This window comes from Bidens hawaiensis, unplaced genomic scaffold, assembly GCF_021521415.1.
Source record: "Bidens hawaiensis isolate Kalapana, Puna unplaced genomic scaffold, B.hawaiensis_p1.1 tig00002123_1, whole genome shotgun sequence".
Lineage (NCBI taxonomy): Eukaryota > Viridiplantae > Streptophyta > Magnoliopsida > Asterales > Asteraceae > Bidens > Bidens hawaiensis.
The window spans coordinates 565,245-588,657 of NW_027491112.1; the positions used below are offsets into that span (position 1 = coordinate 565,245).

Genomic DNA, 23,413 nt, shown 5'->3' on the forward strand with positions numbered 1-23,413 from the left:
GTAACTTATTAACTTAAATGAAAAGTTATAAGGAAGTAAAATAAGGAATCCCAAACACCCCCTTAGCTTAAGTTTTATTTTTAACGGGTCAAATTCTTTACACCAAGAAAACCTAATAGTCTGTCACTTTTCTTTTATCGTTAAACTTTTTGATGAAATGTTTGATCAATTTAAGCTACGACATAAAACACATTTAAATAAAAAAAATCTTTTTTTAAAGAATAAAGTCATAAACGCGTTAAACGGTTAATCTGGCAAATTTATCCAAACATGACCAGTTTAGTTAAAAGTGTTTATGGTTTTAGACTATCTCAAATTTGTACAGAAGTGTTAGCGAGCACCCGACTGGATCAAATTAGCCCGCCCACTGATACATTTTGATCGGTATCATAATATTTCCCGTTAACGACATGTTCCACCTTATGGTGTAAAACAGTTTGAATGCTTAAAAGACATACCAAAACTGATAATAACAAACCAGTGTCATTTCAATTACAAACAAAATAAGCTGAGTACAAGATCCATTTCCAACATGTTATGAAATGGCAATGATATCATATCCAACGTCTACGATATCGTGAAGAAGATGATTGATTTGCTCGTTGAAACCATCGATCCCATCCACCATCAGCCGGCCCTCTAGTCCTGCTGAAGAGGTAGGTCCCAGCAGGGCTCAGTTGGTCCCGCATGACTCACCTTGAACAGGGATGTCTGCGCAAAGACCATCTACTCCCGCAGGACCCACCATGCTCAGAGAAGCCTACGCGCAGTATGCAAGCTGCATACGCAGGGAAAAGCCTCCCAATGGTAAAGTAACCCGCCTGTTCCCGCAGTTGCGGATACAAGCCATCAGGGAAGGCTACCCGCACAGCATAGCTACACGCATAAGGCTTAACACTTACAAATATTCAGTGTCACCTGAAAGAATGAGCAAAGGCGGGAGGGGGAAAACTCCCGCCAAAATGGGCCAGTCCGTATGATGGAGGATCTTTTGCGTGATACCTGACGAGGTAAAGACAAAAGATCTGACCAAGAATGCGACAGCTCACTGACAGCAGCGTGGCAGACAGCACGCCACAGCACTGTAACCAATAGCCGCCGCCTGCCCACCAACTCCTGCCAGACCACGTGCCTAGCCTGCAGTTGGTAGAAGACGAAGAGTGCACGGCACGCCTGCTCTGTGTCAGCCGCTACCTATCCACCACTCACAGGTAGGGCACGTGCATAGGTTACAGTTGGTAGCGTGTTGGGCCGGCTAAACCCCTTGGAAACCCACCTTCGGCTATAAAAGACAGCAAATGGTATTATCATATCATCATCTACTATCTCGTATAACTTACTTGATAATTGCTCTAATAGTATTCATATACTTTTATATTTAAAGAGCAATATAGACTGATTCTCACGCCGGAGGGTGGTCACAAGGAGGAACCCCCCCCCCCTTCTCAGTGACGAGCTCACGGTGTCTGTTTTGCAGGTTCCCTGAAGTACAACTTACTCTGCTGGACCTAACCTTCGAGGGAAACATTACTTAGCCCCCAGATTACCCATAATCTGCCCGGGGTCACTTAGTGTTTCTTCATTGGCGCCATCCGTGCATAAAGCTAGAACTACATCTTTCTCCAGTTTTTCAAAACTTCCAAGATGACTAGAGAAATTCCGGTAACCACAACCCCAGCCACTGGGGTAAACACCGGCAACACAATGTTTACAAACACTACCCCAGCCACCCAAGCCGGGGCAAGTGAAGTACATTTTACGAACACTACCCCAGTCACTCATGTAGGGGCAAGTGGAGTAAATATTCCACTGGGATTCACTGATGCCCAGCTGGAAAAACGAACTCGAGCCCCTCGCCAAACACTTGATCAAGTGAAGGCATGGGCCGAGGCACGTCAAAGAGAATTTCAGGCTGAGTTGGACGAACGCTTGCGTTCAGTCCAACAAGCTGAGGAATTCGGTAGTACTCGCCAGCACCTCAACATGAGTAGTGAGTACGAGTACTCAGACGACGAGAAGGAAGACTCCGACACCGACGCGAACCCTCGCCATAGGGCGAAAGGGAAGCGTAAGGAAACGGATCCCCAGCCAAAAAGGAATTTTGGGGAAGCATTCCAACCAGTCACGGAAAAAAGCCCGCGTGACTTCTCCAAGGCCTTTAGACCTACTGCCACAAATGCAGGAAGGTCAAAATTTGCAAGGGACATTGCAGAAGCAATTGCCCCGAGGAGTGCCAAACAAATGTCCAACATTGGCACATACGATGGCCTATCCGACCCAGATGACCATCTGAACAGGTTCATTGCGGGGGCAACCGTCAGTAACTGGACGGAACCCACGTGGTGCTACATGTTCCAGATGACTCTGGTAGGAGCAGCCAGAGCATGGTTCGACCGTTTACCGGTCCACCACATTTATGACTGGGCAGACTTCCAGAACAAGTTCAGTCAACAGTTTAGTCAACAGAGGAAGCACACTGAGGAGCAGTGGACGATCCTCAACTGTGTGAGAGAAGAGGATGAATCCTTACTGGACTTCATCACCCGCTTCAACTCCAAGAAGCTGAGTCTGGGCAACATCAGCGAAGACCTCGTTCGCGCCGCTTTCATTCAGGGCGCTGAGTACCCAGAACTTATCCGCACTCTGACAGGTAAAGACGGCATGCCATCCACATGGGATGCCATAATGACGGCAGCCAAACGCTTTGCCGAAACGGAGAAACAGCTGGGAAGAGATCTCCCCCAGAATACAAACCTCTACACACAGAGGACAAGGGAGAACAATGTGAGAACCGCCCGGCTAAACAAAAAGAGGCGGCAAGGTATTTGGCAGTCAAGGATAAACTTTGACACCCCCTCAAGCTCTCGCCCTCTGGTTGGCGGAAGGGACAACACGCACCCTTCGAACCGGAAAAACCGTTGGACGCCACTCACCAAGAGCGTCACGGAGATATTTGCCACGGAAAAACTGCCATGGCCAAAAGCCCCAGCGATCCGACAGAAACCCAATGCGGATCAAAGCAAGTCTTGCGACTTCCATGGGACAAAGGGCCATAGCACTGAGGAGTGCACATCCTTGAGGGACATCGTCGAGACATTCGTCAAGGATGGGAGGCTCGCACACCTCGTGGCATCTATCAAGAAGGGAGGAAGGAACGACAACAGGTACAGGGGTAACGGACGAAAGCCCGTCGACATCAGCATCAACATGGTCCATGGTAAGGTCAGAGGAAGAAAGAGACCGATGACCGAACCATGCGCATGGAAGGAAGCAGAAGTGCGCTTCCCGCGAGTGCCGGGAGGCCCAAACAAAGAAGGCCCCATTGTCATTAAAAGCCAGCTGGGGCACTACATCACCTCCCGCACCCTCGTTGACAATGGCGCATCGTCGACAGTGATGTACAGGCAGTTCTTCGACAAGCTAGACGATGAAGACAAGGAACGCCTGGAGACGGTCTGCGCTTCAATGGAAGGGTTTGACGGCAGCATGAACACTCCCTTGGGCACCCTATCTTTCCCCGTCACTCTCACCGATGGGAATTATTCACGCACGGAGGATGTGGATTTTGTTGTAATGAAAAAACCACATCATACGTATGACATCCTATTCGGGAGAGACGGGATGGCAAGATTCAACGCCGTGGTATCCTCAGTCCACGGCATGATGGGATGGCCAACAACTGAAGGCGTAGCGATGATCACGGGCATTCCCCAGGTATGCATCGCATCCGTCTCCTCTAAACCCAAACCGAAGATGGCCAAACAAACCATCACTGAACCTGAAAAGTGGGCATTCAATGGGAAATATCCCGATCAGGCCGTTACCATTGGCCCGACAATTGTTGATCCAACACGCACCTTACTCAAGCGCTTACTGCAGCGAAACGCAGACATCTTTGCGTGGACACCAGCCGACATGACTGGTGTACCCCGGAGTAAGGCAGAGCATAAGCTCAAATGCGATCCGGCCGTTACGCCGATCGTACAAAAGCGCAGAGTAATGGGGCCCGAACAAACCAACGCGTGCAGAACCCAAGTCAAGGAACTCCTTGACGCGGGCATCGTGCGCGTTAGCAAATATCAAACATGGGTTGCGAATCCCGTAATGGTACCGAAGAATAACAAACAATGGCGCATGTGCATAGATTTCAAAGATTTGAATAAAGCATGCCCCAAAGATTGTTATCCGTTGCCAGAAATTGATCTCAAGGTGGATTCGGTGGCACCATTTCGCCTTAAATGCTTCTTGGATGCGTATAAGGGGTACCATCAAATCCACATGGCTGTAGACGACCAGGACAAAACCGCCTTTCGGACGCCCGATGGCACATTTTGTTATAAAATGATGCCATTCGGACTTAAGAACGCGGGGTCCACGTACCAACGACTAATGGACAAAGAGTTTCACGCCCAAATTGGGAGAAACTTGGAAGTCTATATGGATGATTTGGTCATCAAAAGCCCCGAGCCAGAGACGATGTTGAAAGACATTGACGAAACTTTCAACACGCTCAGAAAGATAAACATGAAGCTCAACCCGAGCAAGTGTTCATTTGGGGTGGAAGAAGGGAAGTTCTTGGGAGTCATTATTACTAAAGATGGCTTCAGAGCGAACCCTGAAAAGGTCGAAGCCATTGTCAAAATGGAATCACCAACCACCATAAAACAGGCTCAAACACTGAATGGACGACTAGTCGCGCTTAACCGCTTTTTGGCAAACCATGCGGATAGGTCGTTCCCTTTTGTGTCAACGCTAAGAAATTGTTTAAAGAAAACGCACTTCCGCTGGACACCAGAAGCGGAAGCAGCTTTTCAGGAGATTCGATCACGCCTGATCGAACTCCCAACACTCACAGCACCACAAGCGGGGGAGGAGTTAATCCTATACCTCTCCGCAACAGATAGAGCAACCAGGGCAGTCCTGCTTGTAGAACGAAAAGGCATCCAGATGCCAATCTATTATGTTAGCCGCGTGCTGGCAGACGCGGAAACCCGGTACTCTACCCTGGAAAAACTAGTCTTGGCACTTATACACGCTTCACGCAGGTTGAGACGATATTTCCAGGGTCACCCAATCACTATTCTCACCAACTTCAAACTCTCAAATGTTCTAGGCAAACCCGAGTTATCGGGACGTCTAGCCAAATGGGCAATTGAATTGGGAGAATATGCGATTCAATACAAGCCGAGACCAGCCATTAAAGGCCAGGTCCTGGCTGATTTTATTGCAGAAGTCCCCGCTTCACGGGAGAAAGAGTGCCAGGAGGAGGTTCAACCCTCCCCAGCACACGAAATCAATGAGGTCTGGCGACTCTACACTGATGGAGCGGCTAGTAACGAGGGTTCAGGCGCAGGGTTAAAATTAACAAATCCAGCAGGCCAGGAATATACTTATGCTATTCGGCTGGATTTTCCAAGTACGAATAACGAAGCTGAATATGAAGCATTCATGGCCGGATTGAGGATTGCGCGTAAAATGGGTGTAAAAAATTTGGAAGCCCATGTAGATTCCATGCTAGTGGCAAACCAAATAAACGGGACGTACACGGCTGTGAACGACACAATGGCCCTGTACCTTGCCCAGGCCAAAGCCATCATGCGCGATTTTAATGATTGTAAAGTGATACACGTCAAGCGCAGCGAAAACAAATCTGCGGATGCGTTAAGCAAGCTTGCATCACTGGCCTTCACCCACTTGGGAAAGGACATCCGCGTTGAACTCCTCGAAACACCATCAGTCCCGCACAAGGAAATTTGTGTCATCCAAACCGGTACAGAAACATGGATGACCCCAATAATAAAATACCTTGAAGCAGGAACGTTACCAGAGTCAAAGTCACAGGCAAGAAAACTACGCTGTAAAGCACTGAATTATCAGCTGGTCAATGACACCCTTTACAGACGTAACTTTCTTGGCCCATTGTTAAGATGCGTGGACAACCAAGACGCTGACTACCTCCTAAGGGAGGTTCACGAAGGCATCTGTGGAGTACACGCAGGCCCCCGCGCTGTGGTAGCCAAGCTAAACAACGCGGGATACTTCTGGCCGGGGATGCATATGGACGCGTTGGCATACATCAGAAAATGCAGATCTTGCCAGCTTTACGCACCCAACACGCATCGCCCGAAAAATGAACTTGTTCCTGTCACTTCCTCGTGGCCATTTCAGAAGTGGGCCATTGACGTGACAGGCCCATTTCCCACAGCAGCTGGGAATGTTCAGTTCCTAGTGGTAGCCATTGACTACTTCACCAAATGGATAGAAGCGAAACCTTTAGCCCAAACAACCGCAAAGCATATCAAAAAATTCATTTGGGAATTTATTATTTGTCGTTTTGGACTTCCACAGAATTTGGTAAGCGATAATGGCACCAACTTTGCTGACAAGAAGCTACAGCAGTGGCTGAAAGAACTTCAAATCACCCACACCTTTACCTCAGTGGCACACCCGCAAGGTAACGGTGAGGTGGAAAGAGCAAATAAGAGCATCGTCGAAGGCATAAAGAGAAGACTCTTGGAACATAGATCCGGTTGGGTGGACGAGCTTCCACACGTCCTTTGGGCAAACAGAACGCTGAAGAAGACCAGTACGGGAGAAACCCCGTTCAGTCTCACTTATGGCACTGAAGCCATGATCCCAGTCGAAATCGGTTTACCCTCACCAAGGGTCTTAATCCAACCAGAAGACAATGATGCGGAAAGACGGTTAGACCTTATGCTAACCGAAGAGCGCAGAGACTTAGCCGCCGTGCGTGAAGAAAATTACAAACGACAAATGCAAAAATACTACAACACGCGGGTAAAACTCTGCAATTTCAATAAAGGAGACTACATACTGCGTAACAACGAGGCTTCGAACCAACAACGCCCAGGAAAGTTGGCCCCGATTTGGGAAGGGCCATACGTTATCAAAGAAGTTCTGGGAAAGGGCGCATACCGGCTCGAAAGGCTCGATGGCACTCCCATCCCTAGAACATGGAATGGAGCTCAATTACGCAAATGTTATATGTAGATCAATTCCAACTTGTAAAGAAAAGGCCTAGAGCCACTTCTAATGGAAATGATTCTCCTTTCATGATGTATTGATAGCTTGTAACCTATGAACTTCCCTTACGGGAAGAAGTAGTTGCGTGTGGAAGGCGGCAATACCCGCATAAACACAACGCCAAAATGTTAAAAAAGTTCTAAGGAAAACCTACACGCAGGTCAGATGTAGGTAAAGTTTAGCCATCCTTGTAAGTGCAAGTGACGGTCTTACCCGCACAATCACAAACAAGGAAGCCAAACTTAACTTACCATCTACCACGTTAAAAGGTTAACTTATGAACACTTAAAAAAGGATAAGAAAAACCTACACGCGGTCAGATGAAGGCAAAAGTTCAGCCATCCTACCAAGTGCAAGTGACGGTTATACCCGCACAATCACGAAGGAGGAAGCAAAACTCTAACCCATCATCAACCACGTTCACAGGTTAACTTATTCTAAACACTTGGAAAATTGCTAATTTAAACTAAGTATGCAAGTCATAAGTTTATAAAGCAAAGAATCCAATGAAAGGAATAACAATCGTATATTTCAATGATATATTACAACAGTGGCCGGGTAACTACCCGCCTAAAAGAAATCTATACAAAGCTAAGTCTATCCTAGCAGTGGGAAGGGATCTTCAGGATCAGGCTTCAGGACCACCTCCGCTTGGACCAGCACCGTCAGAGCGCGGCTGTCCAAGGAAAGTCTTAAGGATGTTTAGCCCATCATCAGCAGCAGCAGCTTCATTCACCTTCTCCACCACCGGATGCGGGAAGGCAGCGTACTGGTTCACTGCTTGGTCATAAGCAGCTGCAGTGTTAACATTGAATAAAGGGAAGTTGGAGGGCGGAAAGCCTCTCTCAGCAAACCCTAGACCAAGCAGGAAGCCAGTCTTCTCCCCATCCTCATGAGAAGCGTTGAGGGCTGCGCTCATTGCATCGTCGTAAGAGGTCTCTGAAAGGACCCGACGCACAACCTACAAAAGAAAATTACAAGTTAGAACATTTTCTAATTACAAAAAAAAAAAAAAAGAGGATACCTGAGGCAACGCTTCTCGAAGTAGCCATTGGAGGGTAGCTTGCACTTCGTCACGGGCGCGTTCGGCTTCGCTTTGGTTCAGATTGGCAAGTAATACTTCCTTTGCGGCAGCCTCTTCGACGCCCTTAAGCTTCCGCTCGGTTTGGTCAAGCACCCCCCTCTGGTCAAGAATCTCTTGCAGCTTCTTGGCATCTTCCATTGCCAAGGCGTCATGAGCATGCTGAAGAGCCTTTAATTTGCATTTAAGCTGCTCATTCTCTTCGCGAAGTGGCTCAGCAACAGCTTCAGCCTTGGCAGCCCTCTCAGTTGAGTTTCGCGCAGTCTCCTTGGCCAGCCGAAGCTGTTCATTCACAGCTTGGGCAGCCTTGGAGCGGGCCTCGAGTCGCGCCTGGACTTCAACCTCGAGGGCCTTGAATGCCTTCTCCTTCTCGGCTGCGGCAGCGGCCAACTGCCGGTTCTCCTCCCGAAGAGCCCGCGCTTCAGATACATCTTTGGCGCGCGCTGCTTTTAACTTGTCGTTTTCACGACAAAGCAGCTCGACGCGGGGCTGCGTCCGGGCCTGGAGAACCCGAAGCTCATTGGTTAGCCTACCCTCTTGGTAGCTAGCCATGGCTTCCCCCAACGCACCATGAGGAGCAGCGTGGCGAGCCCAGTCCACGCACTCCACAGGGGTGCGAAGGGTTGTTCCTCGGCGTATGTTCCATCTTGGAACATACACTTCATTGGAATCCGACACTGCAAAAGAAACAAAGGCAGTTAGGAAAAGATGATAAAAATATACAAAGGAAAAAGAACCCTACGTACCTGTAGGGTCAATAACAGGCCGATAGCCGCCAAACCCATCACCTGAACCTAAAGGAAATCCATCAACAGGTCAGGCAGACGGGAAGGTAGCATAGATCGGCGGGAAGCCCGGCGCGTACCTGATGGTCCGGCCGTCGGTGCCGGTGGCGCAGGTATGGTGGCAGCCGCTGTGGTAGCCATTGTTGGCGTTGCCTCCTCAGCAACAGTAACCGCCGGCTCCGTGAAAGATGCTGTAAAAATCGCACTCACGGCCGGCAGAGACACCTTCTCAGCTGGAACAGCCTCAGGAAGGCTGGAACCAACGGAAGCAGGCGCAGACGCCTGGGTCGACGCCTCGGGAAGGCTGACCGAGCCTTCCCTCATCGGCGGGGGAATACTTGCTCCAACTCCACCCTGGAATGCGTCAACATCCACACCTGCACAAACAAAAGTGTTAGAAAAATTTATTTGAAACAACAAATCTAGACAAGAATTATGGGGGTACTTACGGGGTTTCTTGAGCTTGAACGTACGGACGAGCGGGGGCGAACCCGATGGAGCCGGCCTCTTGACACCGGTAACCGTCGTCGTCGCTGCCTCCCCGGAGGTAACAGCTACAGCCTCCGGAGCGGTGGTCTCCTCACCACCGGGCTTCCCCGCCACCTCTACACTATCTGACTCCGAGTCAGATAGGACTACCGGGTCGGCCGTAGAGGCCACCTTCTCCTTGCCTTTCCCGACGGCAACCTTTTTCTTCCGCACCAGTGGAGGACCTTCTGCGGATTCCTCAGAAGAAGAAATGTCAACTCCAGCAGCAGGCACAGCATTGAGAGGTTCAGGGTAGAAGATAGGCTTACCTGGCCGTCGGTGGCTCAGGATCTCTTGGCCTGGCGGGTAAACCTCCACGAACCGACCCGCGGTCTGCTCTAAGATGGGCAACTCGTTCTCGTCCAGAGCACGAGTACCCATCCGCGCGGGACCATCTTCCTCCCGCGGGTTCAGGAGCGACTGAAGATCGTTCCCCTCTGAAATCAACAAGAAAGTTAGAAAAAATCGAAGTCAGCAAAATGAAACAAGACGTACCATAAGGGACAGAGTTCGAACCATATTCAAGGACGATCGGAACCTTATCCGCATTCGCCGCCTTCCACACCCGGCTCATCCCCAGCATCACCATCGCCGACTCCGGAAAACGGAAAACCGGGGACTGGACCCGGGATATCTTCGAGAACCATTCCGCCTCCTCGTAGTTGAGGGCGGGAAGGTTCGGAAGCGCCTGGCCATTCTTGAACTTCATGGCGATGGGGATGGCGCGAGCGGATATGAAGAAGAACTCTCTTCTCCACGAGCGAAGACTCCGCTCGGTGGTACAAATCTTTAAACCCTTGATACGGGTTGTAAGAGTGTACCACCCCTGGATGCACCTCCAAGTGTAGAAGGTCATCAGACGGTCAACGAGGGGCTCAAGGCCCAGTATCCGGCACACCCACTCAAAGTGCCGGACCTTGGCAATGGCCATGGGGTGCACCTCTGTCAGGTGCACACCGTGCCTCTCCAGGACACGGTACACAAACTTTGTCAACGGAAACCTAAGGTTTCCGTAGACAAAGAATGCAGCATAAACCCCGATCTTGCCACTAGGGGCATCGTACACAGTATGGTGGGGCTCAGGAAACTCAGGCTCGAGAGACTCGAGCATGAACTTCCTGACGATATACTGGTACAGCTCGACAGGAAGAGAACACTGGCATTCGCCAGCAGTCCTCTGATCATCAGCATCGTGAGAAGACATGGTGGAAGAAAGAAGAAATTTCAGAGTAATGCTTTACCGAAAAAGAGAAATTCGCCGGAAATTACTGGAGAAGAAGAGATGAAAGTGGAAAGTGTGAATTGCAAATAACCCTCTCCCCCTTTATATAGTAATCGCAATTAATGCGATGAATTTAATACGGAAGAGAGAGAAATCAAAGGTGCAATGAAACTATGACGCGTGGCAAAGGCAAGCTGGCAACAGCTGTCAAAAGGACGTGTGCCAGAGATTTCGCGGCTACGCGCCCGAAATCCCGTGCCCACGCGCCTGAAAAAGCAACTGGAATGACCACATAATGTCACGTCACCATAACTTCTGGCACGTCCTGACACAGTCAGAAGAAACCGTCGCACGACGTTTGAGGTATTGGGTTGTTATCCATCCACCAACTCTTCAAATTTCAAAATTTAAAAATTTGAAGACTAAGGTTCAAAAAAGTAAGCGGGAAAATACCCCTTACCTTGGCAAACAAGTAACCATAAGCCGGGTGTGGGTACAGTGTAAAGGCAAAACCCTTCACATACCTAACACCCGCAGGGAATTGAAGCCAAAATATTTGGCAACCAACCATAAGACGGGTGCGGGTACAGTGTAAAGGCAAAAACCCTTCACATACCTAGCACCCGCAGGGAATGGACGCCAGGATTACCTTGGAAGTAAAGTAACCGTAAGACGGATGCAGGTACAGTGTAAAGGCAAAACCCTTCACATACCTAGCACCCGCTGAGAATTGAAACCAGGAAGGATCTTCTGGGCAATGCTTGTGAAAACGGAAATAATATCTCCGCATAGCGGGAACATCGAGTACTACGTTGTTTGAGGCTCCAAGATGGAATTGGTGGTTTAAACATAATTGATCACTATGTTCAAAAACTACCAGAACCACAGGGAGAATCCGCACAACTAAGACCCAATGCTCCTGACTTGCGAGGAGGTTACAGACCTACCCGCATCATACCCAAAGACCAAGCAGGAAACTCGGGAATTTCTGCAAGTGACAAGGACTTCCGCGGGAAGAACCCCCATGGAAAACCTTACAAAAACCCCTTTTCAAAACCCTTTGCTTAAGTCCAAAAGTTCACCTCACTTTATTAGACATTCGTGAGAAGAACATTGGACTGGGGGGACTTGAAGAGGTAGGTCCCAGCAGGGCTCAGTTGGTCCCGCATGACTCACCTTGAACAGGGATGTCTGCGCAAAGACCATCTACTCCCGCAGGACCCACCATGCTCAGAGAAGCCTACGCGCAGTATGCAAGCTGCATACGCAGGGAAAAGCCTCCCAATGGTAAAGTAACCCGCCTGTTCCCGCAGTTGCGGATACAAGCCATCAGGGAAGGCTACCCGCACAGCATAGCTACACGCATAAGGCTTAACACTTACAAATATTCAGTGTCACCTGAAAGAATGAGCAAAGGCGGGAGGGGGAAAACTCCCGCCAAAATGGGCCAGTCCGTATGATGGAGGATCTTTTGCGTGATACCTGACGAGGTAAAGACAAAAGATCTGACCAAGAATGCGACAGCTCACTGACAGCAGCGTGGCAGACAGCACGCCACAGCACTGTGACCAATAGCCGCCGCCTGCCCACCAACTCCTGCCAGACCACGTGCCTAGCCTGCAGTTGGTAGAAGACGAAGAGTGCACGGCACGCCTGCTCTGTGTCAGCCGCTACCTATCCACCACTCACAGGTAGGGCACGTGCATAGGTTACAGTTGGTAGCGTGTTGGGCCGGCTAAACCCCTTGGAAACCCACCTTCGGCTATAAAAGACAGCAAATGGTATTATCATATCATCATCTACTATCTCGTATAACTTACTTGATAATTGCTCTAATAGTATTCATATACTTTTATATTTAAAGAGCAATATAGACTGATTCTCACGCCGGAGGGTGGTCACAAGGAGGAACCCCCCCCCCTTCTCAGTGACGAGCTCACGGTGTCTGTTTTGCAGGTTCCCTGAAGTACAACTTACTCTGCTGGACCTAACCTTCGAGGGAAACATTACTTAGCCCCCAGATTACCCATAATCTGCCCGGGGTCACTTAGTGTTTCTTCACCTGCTCATCATGCATATAAATATAATAATCAACACAAACACCTAATGCATAAACTATTTACAGCAAAACAATACCAATGAACTTACACAGGAAGTAGAGCATCCGTACTCGATTCAACGCTTGATATCAATCTGCACGTATACGAAAACCAATTATTACTAAAATTAACTATTTATTTTCAATTCACGTACTCATAAAAATATTTATGGGTGAATTTGTTTTAATGTATCGTCCTATCTAGTTTCTTGCCGGGTAATTTTTTTTATAATATTCACGTATTCATTAAATAAAAAACTATGGGTGGATTTACTTTATAGTTTTTTATAATATAGTTGTCGTTTTAAAAAAAAGTTAAAAGTAACGTACTGTCCACACACAAGGGACGCTTCACCAAGCGTCTCGAGCTGATCCAGCTCTTCCTGAATGAGCTGGATTTGCTGATTCTGTTGGGAAATGATGGCGGTTAACCGATGCTTCCGATGTAATTCGAAGATGATGTATTGGATTGTGATCGGGATGTAGGAGGTCTATCATTGCCGTTAGGTTGGGAGGTTGAATCCATGATAAGATTAATATGCAGGTTGAGATATTTTGAATTAATATTTAATATGACGAGTGGGTCGGGTTGAAGAAATAGAGATTGAGGTTGAGGATGCTGCAAATAAAGTCATAAACAAACCGATCGAATTGCTAGTGGCTGGCTGAAGGGTCAACAGCAGTGTGAATGTGAATTGTGAAGTGGCTTAGGGGCACGTGGGTCTCTATAAATAGTTGAGTATTTTAAAGGTAACTTTATAAGAGAAAGCTTATTTTTATCTGACAAGTATACTTTTATAAATAACCGATAAAAACCACCCTTCATAAGCCGGAGGAATACCGGACCCAAGAAACAACACAACATGAAAACAAAATTAAACCAATTTGGTCCTTGTTCGCTATATGATTATACTAAATATATCCTAACGATTTAAACTCTCGAATTATTGAGTCGATCTTGATTTCCTTATTTTCAAAAAAAATTCATTCCTTACTTTCCAAATACTCCAACAAGCAATTAGCACAATCCCGTGAAACACCTGATTCTCCTTACCTCGAAATCTCGCCGACTTGAAGAACTCTAAGTCATCTTCAACTGAAAACCAAAGATAGGCGGGACCTTACACCAACGGCTAATATGATCCAAAACCACCGTAGCCACCATACAACCTGTCGTTATGTGATCAATTGTGTTCAACCCAAACTCACAATCACACCTTGGATTTTTATATTTAATTTTTTAAACCTTTTGTGTAAATTTATAAGAAATAAATTATTTTTTTTTACTGTAAAACGATTACAATAAAGTGGCAGGCAAACGGGCAACAAGCTGCGCCGCAACCCTTATTTGAATAGCAAAGTCAATCCTGCTAAAAACGAAACTTTGGAACTAGAAGCTGTAAGGGTTCCGTGATTTAATCGTATATGATTTAATACTAATTAAGTATTTTATTTTTCACAGTGTTCTAAAAATATGATTTATCAAATTTCAGTATGAATATCATTACCACTGCTCTGCTCTCGATTCATTCAGCTGCTCGCAAGTTTTATTGTTTCTTCCTGATCTCATCAAGGTCTGTTATATTTATATTTATACATCCATCCAATTAGTTTACTTTCGAACCCTAATTTCGATTCTGTTGTTTAGTTTTAGATTTAGATGATTTGCAATGTTATATATTCTTACTTAAGATGGATTCAATCATGATATATGTTAACTCTCTGGTATTTGGTGTTTTGATTTCTATTTATTTGGTTGTAAAATGTCTTGAAGGTTATCTGTACCTACCTGTAGATTTTACTAACAGTAAAATGAGCTAGTTAGTTAGTTAGTTAGTTGTTGAATATAGGGTGGTTATTTTCCTGTCAATACTAGCAAGTTTAGGTTTAATGGATGATTGAAAATATAAAAAGACTTCATATGTTTCAGAAGGCGACTCACATATTATAGCATTGAATAAACAAGTAAATAAATAAATAGAGCCCATGGTGCAGGTTGGAGTACTACTACTGTTCTGGTGTTGTAGTTAACCAACCAATTTTAGACGCGACTCACTGTTTGTTTGATAAACCCTAAACTGCTGCAATCATTTGTAGGTATGTCTTTCTTTCTTTCTTTCTTTCTTTGATTTATTCTTTAATCTGTTTGATGTGATGAATGGTTAAGAAGCCCAAGCTTACTGTTTGTTTGATAATTAAATTCCCCTAATTTTAACACCAGATGATGTATGTATGTAATGTAACCATTTCAGCTCCCTTCGTATTACTATTAGTTTGTCTTGTTAGTCTTATCTATAACAGAAGAAGAACATACTATTAATAATCTAATATGTTTGAAAAAGAAAATATCTGAGGAATTTGACATTTAATAATCTCATTCAGTTAGCCAATCAGAATGATATTGAGGATTATATTGGTAATTGTTTTTGTTATTTAAAACCTTTTCGAACACTAATTCCAGAAGGACCCTTTAAATCACTAAAGCCATTTATCACCAATGTCTTTTGTTTGCTTTATTGTTTATCAAATCGTACTCGTCTTTCATTTAACTTATTATTTGTATTTCTTTGGTGCTAGTTGTAAATAAGAACTGGTTAAGATGTGTTTTAAGTGTTTTTCTTTTATCCTTATCTGAAGGTTTGCTAGAGGATAATCAAGTGCAGAAATGGGAAAAGCATCAAGAGATAAAAGGGTATTATTTTCTGTTTTATGATTTTCTGTTATGTCTTAGTAAAATAATGAGCACATAGGATATCTATTACCGCAAAGCAAAAGAAGAAGGCTGGCGTGCAAGAAGCGCGTTTAAGCTTCTTCAAATTGATGAGGAGTTCAACATCTTTGAAGGTACCTGCATTTAAAATTACCTCTGAAATATTATTAGCATTTGGCATAATAATATTATTCACTTTCGTTGATATTTTTAACTTTCAGGAGTTAAGCGTGTGGTAGATCTCTGTGCTGCACCTGGTAGCTGGAGTCAGGTATGTCACAATATTGACTGCAAATTCACTCTGAATTTGTATCTTCGTTTATAATTAATGTTTGTATCTTTCTTTTTGTAGGTTTTGAGTCGAAAGCTGTATCTACCAGCTAAGCAGTCATCTGACCTTCCACTTATTGTGGCTATTGATTTACAACCGATGGCTCCAATTGAAGGTGTTATTCAAGTTCAAGGAGACATAACAAATGCTAGAACAGCTGAAGTGGTGTGTTGAAATACTTGCATTCTTACAAGAAACTAAAAAAACACATATTTTGTTTGTGCTTATCATTCTTTTTCTTATATTTTTTTAGGTCATTAGGCATTTTGATGGATGCAAAGCTGACCTAGTTGTCTGTGACGGTGCTCCTGATGGTGAGATTACTAATACATATTTGTTTTTCTTATTCCCGCGACCTATCACCTATTATATTTGACTGTTGACCAATCTTGTTGACTGTGCTTTCATTTTCTAAATGCAGTAACTGGACTTCATGACATGGATGAATTTGTTCAGTCACAACTGATATTGGCAGTAATTGTTTATAATCCTTGTTCTACCAATTTCATATTTTGTATCCACATATTTGTAATGGTATTTTCATTTTTAGGGGTTAGCAATTGTCACTCACATACTCAAGAAAGGTGGAAAATTTATTGCAAAGATCTTCAGGGGAAAAGATACAAGCCTCTTATATTGTCAGGTTCAAAGACTTGTTTACGAATACAAACATGCTATCAAGTATTAAATAAAATAAAGCCCATTTGTGGTACTGATACGGTATTTTCAGCTAATTGAAATATGTGTTTCTTGCAGCTAAAATTATTTTTCACAGAAGTAACTCTTGCAAAGCCAAAAAGTAGCCGGAATTCAAGCATAGGTGTGTTCATTTAAAGAGTAAATAATTGCTGCGTCATTCATGAGTTATGATTATTTTTGGTTTAAAAAACAGAGGCATTTGCTGTCTGTGAGAATTATTCACCTCCAGAAGGGTTCAATGAGAAAGATTTGCACCGACTCCTCGAGAAGGTCGGGACTCCATCTGGTGCAGACGACTTAGGTCTTTTTCTTTCTCTTTATTTTTATTGTGTGTGTATGTATTTACTTTATTCTTTATGATAATAATCTAAAATTTATTGTTTTTTTGTGAAATGACAGATTGTAGCAGTGGATGGTTAGAAGGAGCAAACAAGGTTTATATACCATTTCTGGCTTGTGGGGACCTTAGTGGTTATGACTCAGACCGATCGTATCCGCTTTCTAAAGCGCCTGATGGTTCCTACAAGATCTTGGACCCAGTGCAGCCTCCGATTGACCCGCCTTATAAGAGAGCTCTGGAAATGAAGAAGGCTTCAAACCATGGGGTTGATTTTGAAAAACGTTCCCTTGATTCTTGAACTTGTTATCTGATCATGCTTATTTGTCATTTTGTATTTTAATTGGATTGAATTTAGTAATCATTTGAGATTGTTACAAGTAGTGGTTAAATTAAAGGATAGCCTTTGATTGATTTTAAGGTGTTGAATGCCATAGAGATAAATTATAGCATGTAAGTTGAAACTAATGTACTCTTATATTTTTTTTTATCTCATTGTACTTTTAATACAAAGGTAACCTACTCTTTTCCCTCAATTATGAAGCTCGTTAAGTCTCTAGATCAACACGACTTTCTAATAAACAAGGCATAGTAGTGATTCACAATTACACCTTATCAGCGTAAAAATGACATTGCTTATACGTCTAGGCATATAAGAGCTTTAACATATATGTCAATTATCTAATGAGTATGTATGTGCAACTCACGGACCTCGGACGTATAGGTCAACAAACATGACATGATGACAATAAATAAATAGTAACAAATGTAATGATAGTCACATATACGAGGACAATATGTCTAAAGGGTTAAGGACTACCTAGTATGAAAATTCCTTGTCAAGGCTAGGAACCTAGGACAAAAGGGAGATTCTTAAGTGATACAAAGGTAACTTGCTACAAAGTCAACCTCTTTAATACGACATCTCACATAATGTTGACAGGATTATGAATTATTGTTAGGATGCAAAACAAGGGGGGTTTTTTGAAATATATTAAAACTCAAATCCAATGTCCTTGGAGCATAGATGTTTGTCAAGAAGAAAAAGAATGAAAGGAGACATTGTTCACGATAAACTGCATCATCACAAGGCAGAGGAGATGATAAAGGGGGCACTGAGGTAATTAAGGAAAGCGGCAATGATGGGTGTCGGCCGGTGGGTGTGATGATGGTTTCAAACTTTCAGTCCAAGAGTAGGAGTGTTGTTTAGGCTTATGTGTTACGTGTGACGATTGACGAATGTATGTTCATTTGAAAATCATAACACCTTCACGGCTTCACGCCTAAGCACATAGAAATTACAAAATTTATTGAGAATATGGTCCTATCTTTTGAATATTGATATGTTTTCGTTTGGTGCGCGCATATAATGTATATATCAATATATGTGTGAACCCTCGGGTGGGCAAAAGTAAAATTGCACTACTTTTGACGTTATTTTACTAATCTCGTGAAAATAACGTTAAAAGTAGCGAAAGGTTAATCAGGCATCATGTGGTGGCGTTGATAGCCGAAAAACAAGGGTACATGCACCAATCGGCGGTGTCCCAATGGTTGAGTTTTATGTGCCTTATGTCCAAGGCTTGATGCAAAACTACTATCGAGCCGGGGGTCTCACCGGAAGCAGCCTCTCTATTCCTAAAGGGTAGAGGTAGGGCTGTCTATATCTTACTCTCCTCAGACCCTACCATAGCTTTGCTATTGGTAGGATATACTGAGTATGATGATGATGATGATATGTTTTCGTTTGGTCTTTCAAATAATATCTAATCATAGATATGTCACGTCTTCTTCATGTGATGGCTATTTGAAGTTGGTTATTCAATTGGATAGGTAAAGAAGACAAAGTAAACTTAAGCTAGTCTTGTATGATTGATTTTCGAAGCTACAAACGAATTAATTTTTCGGTTGAGTATCTTACAAAACAAAATATTTACATATTTTTAAGAAAATAAAGTATAACTGTGCTCTACCTTGGGATATGCTTGGAGGTGCAAATGAGCCGCGTTAGTCGTAAGCTACTCGAGCCTGAGCCTTATATAGAAAGCCCGTTTAAACTCGTCGAGCCTTATATAGTTGATCACAACCTTGTATATTTTTAAATTTTACCTCTTTTGGACATCTATGTATTAGTTTCACTCTGCAACCAAGCTCGAGCTCAGCTTCGGCTAGTTTAACGTACTACACGAGCTCAAGCCGAGCCTAGATTCGTTTAAGGTTTTTCCTCAAAATACATACAAACAACAAAAAGAACGTGTATATTATAATTAACAAATAATAGACGAGGTCAACCCGACCTCAGAAAAACAACTTAAGAAACGAACTTAAATTTTTAGAAAACTTGCCAAAAAAAGCCGAGCTCGAGAACGACTCTTGGCTTGACTCGACTCGACTCGTTTACACCCGTGTAAATGTAGCATAAAAATAAAACCACTTCTATTCGACCGTTTGAACCCATCGGAATGTCCTCCCACGTCATAACAGCGGCCACGGCGGCTGCCGCCGTTAAGCAACTGTTACTCCGCCCTTCACTCACTCTCCATCCGCCGCATTACCACGACCGCCGCATACCCTCTTCTCTTCTCTTACTCGCCGGTTACTCCACAACCTTATCTTCTTCTTCTTCTTCCACCCGTAACACAAAAAAGCTAAACAGAACAAACAATTCAATCACCAACAACACCCGCAGAGTATTAATAGATTCCGTCGTCAAAAGAAGAACTCGATCGGATAAAAAGTTCGACCAGGATACTCTCCGTCAGTTCGGAGACACCGAGAGTCATATTCCGGTGATGCTTGGTGAAGTGTTGGAGGTCTTCAATTCTTGCAAGCTTCACACTTTTGTTGATTGTACTCTTGGTGCAGCTGGTCATTCTTCCGCTGTATGTATCAGTTTCAATTAAATCAATTCAATATGTTATCTTTATATGTTAAAAGTTAAAACCCACAAATTATAATTAGCTTTTAAATGACCCAATTGGGTGAACAACTGAACATGAATGATGGTTTATTAGAGGGTGTTTGGGAACATGGATTGGTTATTCGAGTTAGGTGTAGACAGTGTTGCAAAAATCCCGACTAGGCGTCGACCCAATTAATCGCTAGTTCCCACTTCACTGATTAAATTTTGGCTAATCGGCCAATTTAATGGTCAATGGTCAAATCCAGGACTTAATCAGCGGTTTCCAGCGAGATTCCAGCTAATTTCCGGCCAAAATGTGTGTGTGTACATCTAAAACTGAAAATTACGTATAAAATTGTGTACGTGTATATATAAAACTAAAAATTATACATTAAAGTCTGATCTGATTAATCACGATTAATCGCTAGTCCCCACCCCACCGCCCGATTGGTGAGTAGCGATTTTTACAACATTGGGTGTAGGTTGTTATTTTGTGTTTGATTTAAGTTTGTTGGTGGAGATTGTAGATGATTCGGGCTCATCCGGAGATGGAGACGTATGTTGGACTGGATTGTGATTCGGTGGCGCATGGAAAGGCAAAAGCTAAGATTGATTTAATCCAGACGGAGAACGAGAAACTAAAGACGCATACTTTTTTGAGGAATTTCAAGAACATTAAGGCAGCGTTATGTGAGGTTGATGAAAAGGTTCTGATTTCAGGGATTGATGGGATATTGATGGACTTGGGTATGTCATCAATGCAGGTAAGTTAAATGTTAATCATTTATATACCGAATGGAGATTACAAACTTGTAGTCTATGTAACAATTCTCTAATACTGGCCTTAAATTATAAGGGATGCAAACGAGACAAAGCTCATGCTCAGCTTGTTTTGACTTACGTGAGCTCGAGCTTGGATTGTTTTGAGCTTCTGAAGCTTGTGCTTGGCTCGTGAGTCTTTTTTTCAAGGCTTTCAAGCTCAAGCTCGGCTTGTTTATTATTTATTAATTAATTCATATACAGTTTTTATGATATTTATATATTTTGAGGAAATCTAAAATGAGTCTAAGCTCTGCTTGAGCTCGTTTAAATGAGCCAAAGCTCGGCTCAAGTTCGGTAGTGTAGTGTGAAGTTAATACATTGAAGTTCAAAAGGACTAAAATTTTGAAAATACACAAGCCTAAACGGTCTTCCCATACAAGGCTCGAGCTCGGGCTCGGGCTCGATAACTAAACGAGCTTTATTTGAGGCTTAGGCTCGGCCCGTGCTCAATAAGTCTCGGCTTGTTTCAAGCTTTAAATCGATATGATCTCAAGTACCTCTCGAGCAACTCGGCTCGTTTGGACCTCTGTGCACACATAGATACATATAATAAACCTTTCTTGTTTTCATATGCAGGTAAACAACGCCAATAGAGGATTTAGTGTGCTTTGTGATGGACCGCTTGATATGAGAATGGATCCTCAGGTAACAACAGTCGTGTGAAATTTTTATAGTATTTTAGAGTGAATAGTTAACCTTTTAAAAACAAAAGTATATGTTTTGTTCACTTAACTGATTGAAACAGGGGTATTACAGGCAAGTTTGACAGCAGAAGACATACTGAACACATGGCCCGAGTCCGAAATAGGGCAGATATTGCGTGATTACGGGGAAGAAAACAATTGGCGGGCTCTTCAGAAAAAGATTGTAGGGGCCCGTTTAAATGGCGGGTTGCATTCTACTAGTGAACTAGTAGATGTTATTAAGAGTTGTACATTTGGTGGAAAAGGTATGCTGTCTTCTTAAGTTCTTGGTTTTAATGCATCTGTTAGTTATAAAGGGCCGATTCGGGTTATATTTTTTTCTCTGATGGGTGAAATTAAAAAACTTAAGCTAAAAGGAGATTGCAAACATGTTGAAGGTTGTTCAAGCTTATTCAAACTACATAAATTTTCAAGGAAGTATTTTAAAAGGGTTTTAGATTATTATTGTTATAATATAGTTTTTGTAATGATGTTGAGCACATTAATTATTTTTCAAATAAATGAAAGAAACAAAAGGTGTTTGTGAGTCGACCCAACCAACCAGTAGTAGGAACTTGTTTTTTGACCTTAAACCTGTTTTGACCCGTTACACTTAGGGGTGTGCATAGGACAGTTTTGGCCTCAAACAGAACCAAATATTAAAAAAAAAGTTTTGAAACCGTTTGTTTTCGGTTTTCACTATGGGTTCAGTTCGGTTTCGTTTTTCTCGAGTTTTGTTATTTGGGCTTGAAACTTTTGGGCTGGAAAAAATAGCCCAAAATATTAAATTTGAGCCTTGAGCTAATTTCTTCTGTTAATTAATGATTTTTTGGGCTATCTTTCTATAATTACTTAACATTAAAAAATAAAAGTTATAATCCATAAATTTAAAGACAAAAGTCAGTTTTATGGGTTCGGTATTTTCGGTCCATGCAAAACCGAAAGTCGAACCAGAAATTCAGTTTTAGAAAAAACATAAAACCAAACTGCCGATTTTGTGTTGTAACTTTAGAATATGTTTATGGAGCTTGTGAAATTCAGATTAACAATACAAATTTCATAAACAGTACAACTGGCAAATTGCTAGTATTGTTGGTTATTTTGGATATGAATATTCAATATGCCATCAAAGTTACCGTTTGATGAGGTGGCATAATGTCACGAGTCACGACACCTCGTGAGATGGTAACTATATGTGTATCATGTAATAAAATAGATGCACTAATGATGTATGTGTTACAGGAGGTAGGCAGGGTTGGATAAAAACTGCAACAAGAGTATTTCAGGCACTAAGAATAGCTGTTAACGACGAACTCAAGACACTAGAGTCTTCATTATACGACTGTTACAGCTGTCTTGCACCTGGTGGGCGGCTTGCGGTTATATCTTTTCACAGTCTGGAGGACAGAATTGTGAAACAAACATTTCTTAATATCATCAAAAGAGAATCTTTGTTGCCCGTGTCCGTGAATTTGACGAGTGCTGATTCTGATGTAAAAGAAGGGTGGGTCAAACAGACGGTCAATGGGGTCGGTGGAATAATCCTCACAAAGAGACCTGTAACACCTTCTGAAGACGAAGAGAAAGTAAATGTTCGGTGTAGGAGTGCTAAACTCAGGGTTATACAAAGACATTGAAGTAAAACCAGAAGGGCATATTAGGAATAGAGTATAATCTTTTAGTGAGATTTTTACATTTGTTGTAAGATGACTAGTTTTCTTTTTGAGTTATTTAAAGTTTTAATTAACATAAGTTTTCTATAAACTGTAAAAAATAAACTCTTTAGTTTTTAGAGTAACAAAAAACAAAAGGTTGGTTTTCTATTTTAAAAAACTGATGTCCCTTTAGTATCTGTTGAGGGGTGGAATCAGTGGGGTGGGGCGTAAACGAATCGAGTCAGGCTTGAATTCATCTTGCTTAATTTATGACACAACTTGAGCACAACTCGTTTTGAGCTCTATATATGCGGATTGAACCCTACTTGCTAATGAAATTATAATTTTTAGTATAACAAAATAAATATTATTTAGTTATTTTTGTTATGACTTTACATATAGTAATCTCGAGCTTGTTTATTAATTGAGCTCTAGTCTTGAGCCCGTTTAATCTTGGACCGTTTTTAGCATTAAGCTAGAAAATCTTGAACTGCTAAATGGGGGTCCGTCCCTCGG

General features: G+C 43.2%; 2 protein-coding genes and 1 long non-coding RNA gene across 3 annotated transcripts; 2 read left to right on the forward strand and 1 right to left on the reverse strand.

The window, feature by feature from the left end:
• Positions 1-582: 582 nt before the first annotated feature.
• LOC143605157 (uncharacterized) lies at positions 583-13,318 on the reverse strand. Its single transcript, XR_013148451.1, has 3 exons — positions 13,100-13,318; positions 12,809-12,853; positions 583-645 (listed from the first exon to the last, which is right to left on the reverse strand). It is a non-coding gene; the product is annotated as an uncharacterized LOC143605157 (long non-coding RNA).
• A 1,258-nt stretch (positions 13,319-14,576) lies between these two features.
• LOC143605163 (uncharacterized) lies at positions 14,577-17,136 on the forward strand. The gene is made up of 11 exons (XM_077081385.1): positions 14,577-14,609; positions 15,396-15,450; positions 15,509-15,602; positions 15,690-15,739; positions 15,821-15,964; positions 16,053-16,113; positions 16,221-16,273; positions 16,350-16,442; positions 16,556-16,619; positions 16,692-16,799; positions 16,898-17,136. Exons 2-11 carry the CDS (start codon positions 15,424-15,426, stop codon positions 17,134-17,136), a joined length of 933 nt encoding a protein of 310 aa, XP_076937500.1. The 5' UTR covers positions 14,577-14,609; positions 15,396-15,423.
• A 2,161-nt stretch (positions 17,137-19,297) lies between these two features.
• LOC143606710 (uncharacterized) lies at positions 19,298-22,995 on the forward strand. The gene is made up of 5 exons (XM_077082389.1): positions 19,298-19,717; positions 20,265-20,501; positions 21,136-21,204; positions 21,316-21,508; positions 22,485-22,995. The coding sequence occupies exons 1-5, from the start codon at positions 19,298-19,300 to the stop codon at positions 22,877-22,879; spliced, it is 1,314 nt and encodes a 437-aa protein (XP_076938504.1). The 3' UTR covers positions 22,880-22,995.
• Positions 22,996-23,413: the final 418 nt, after the last annotated feature.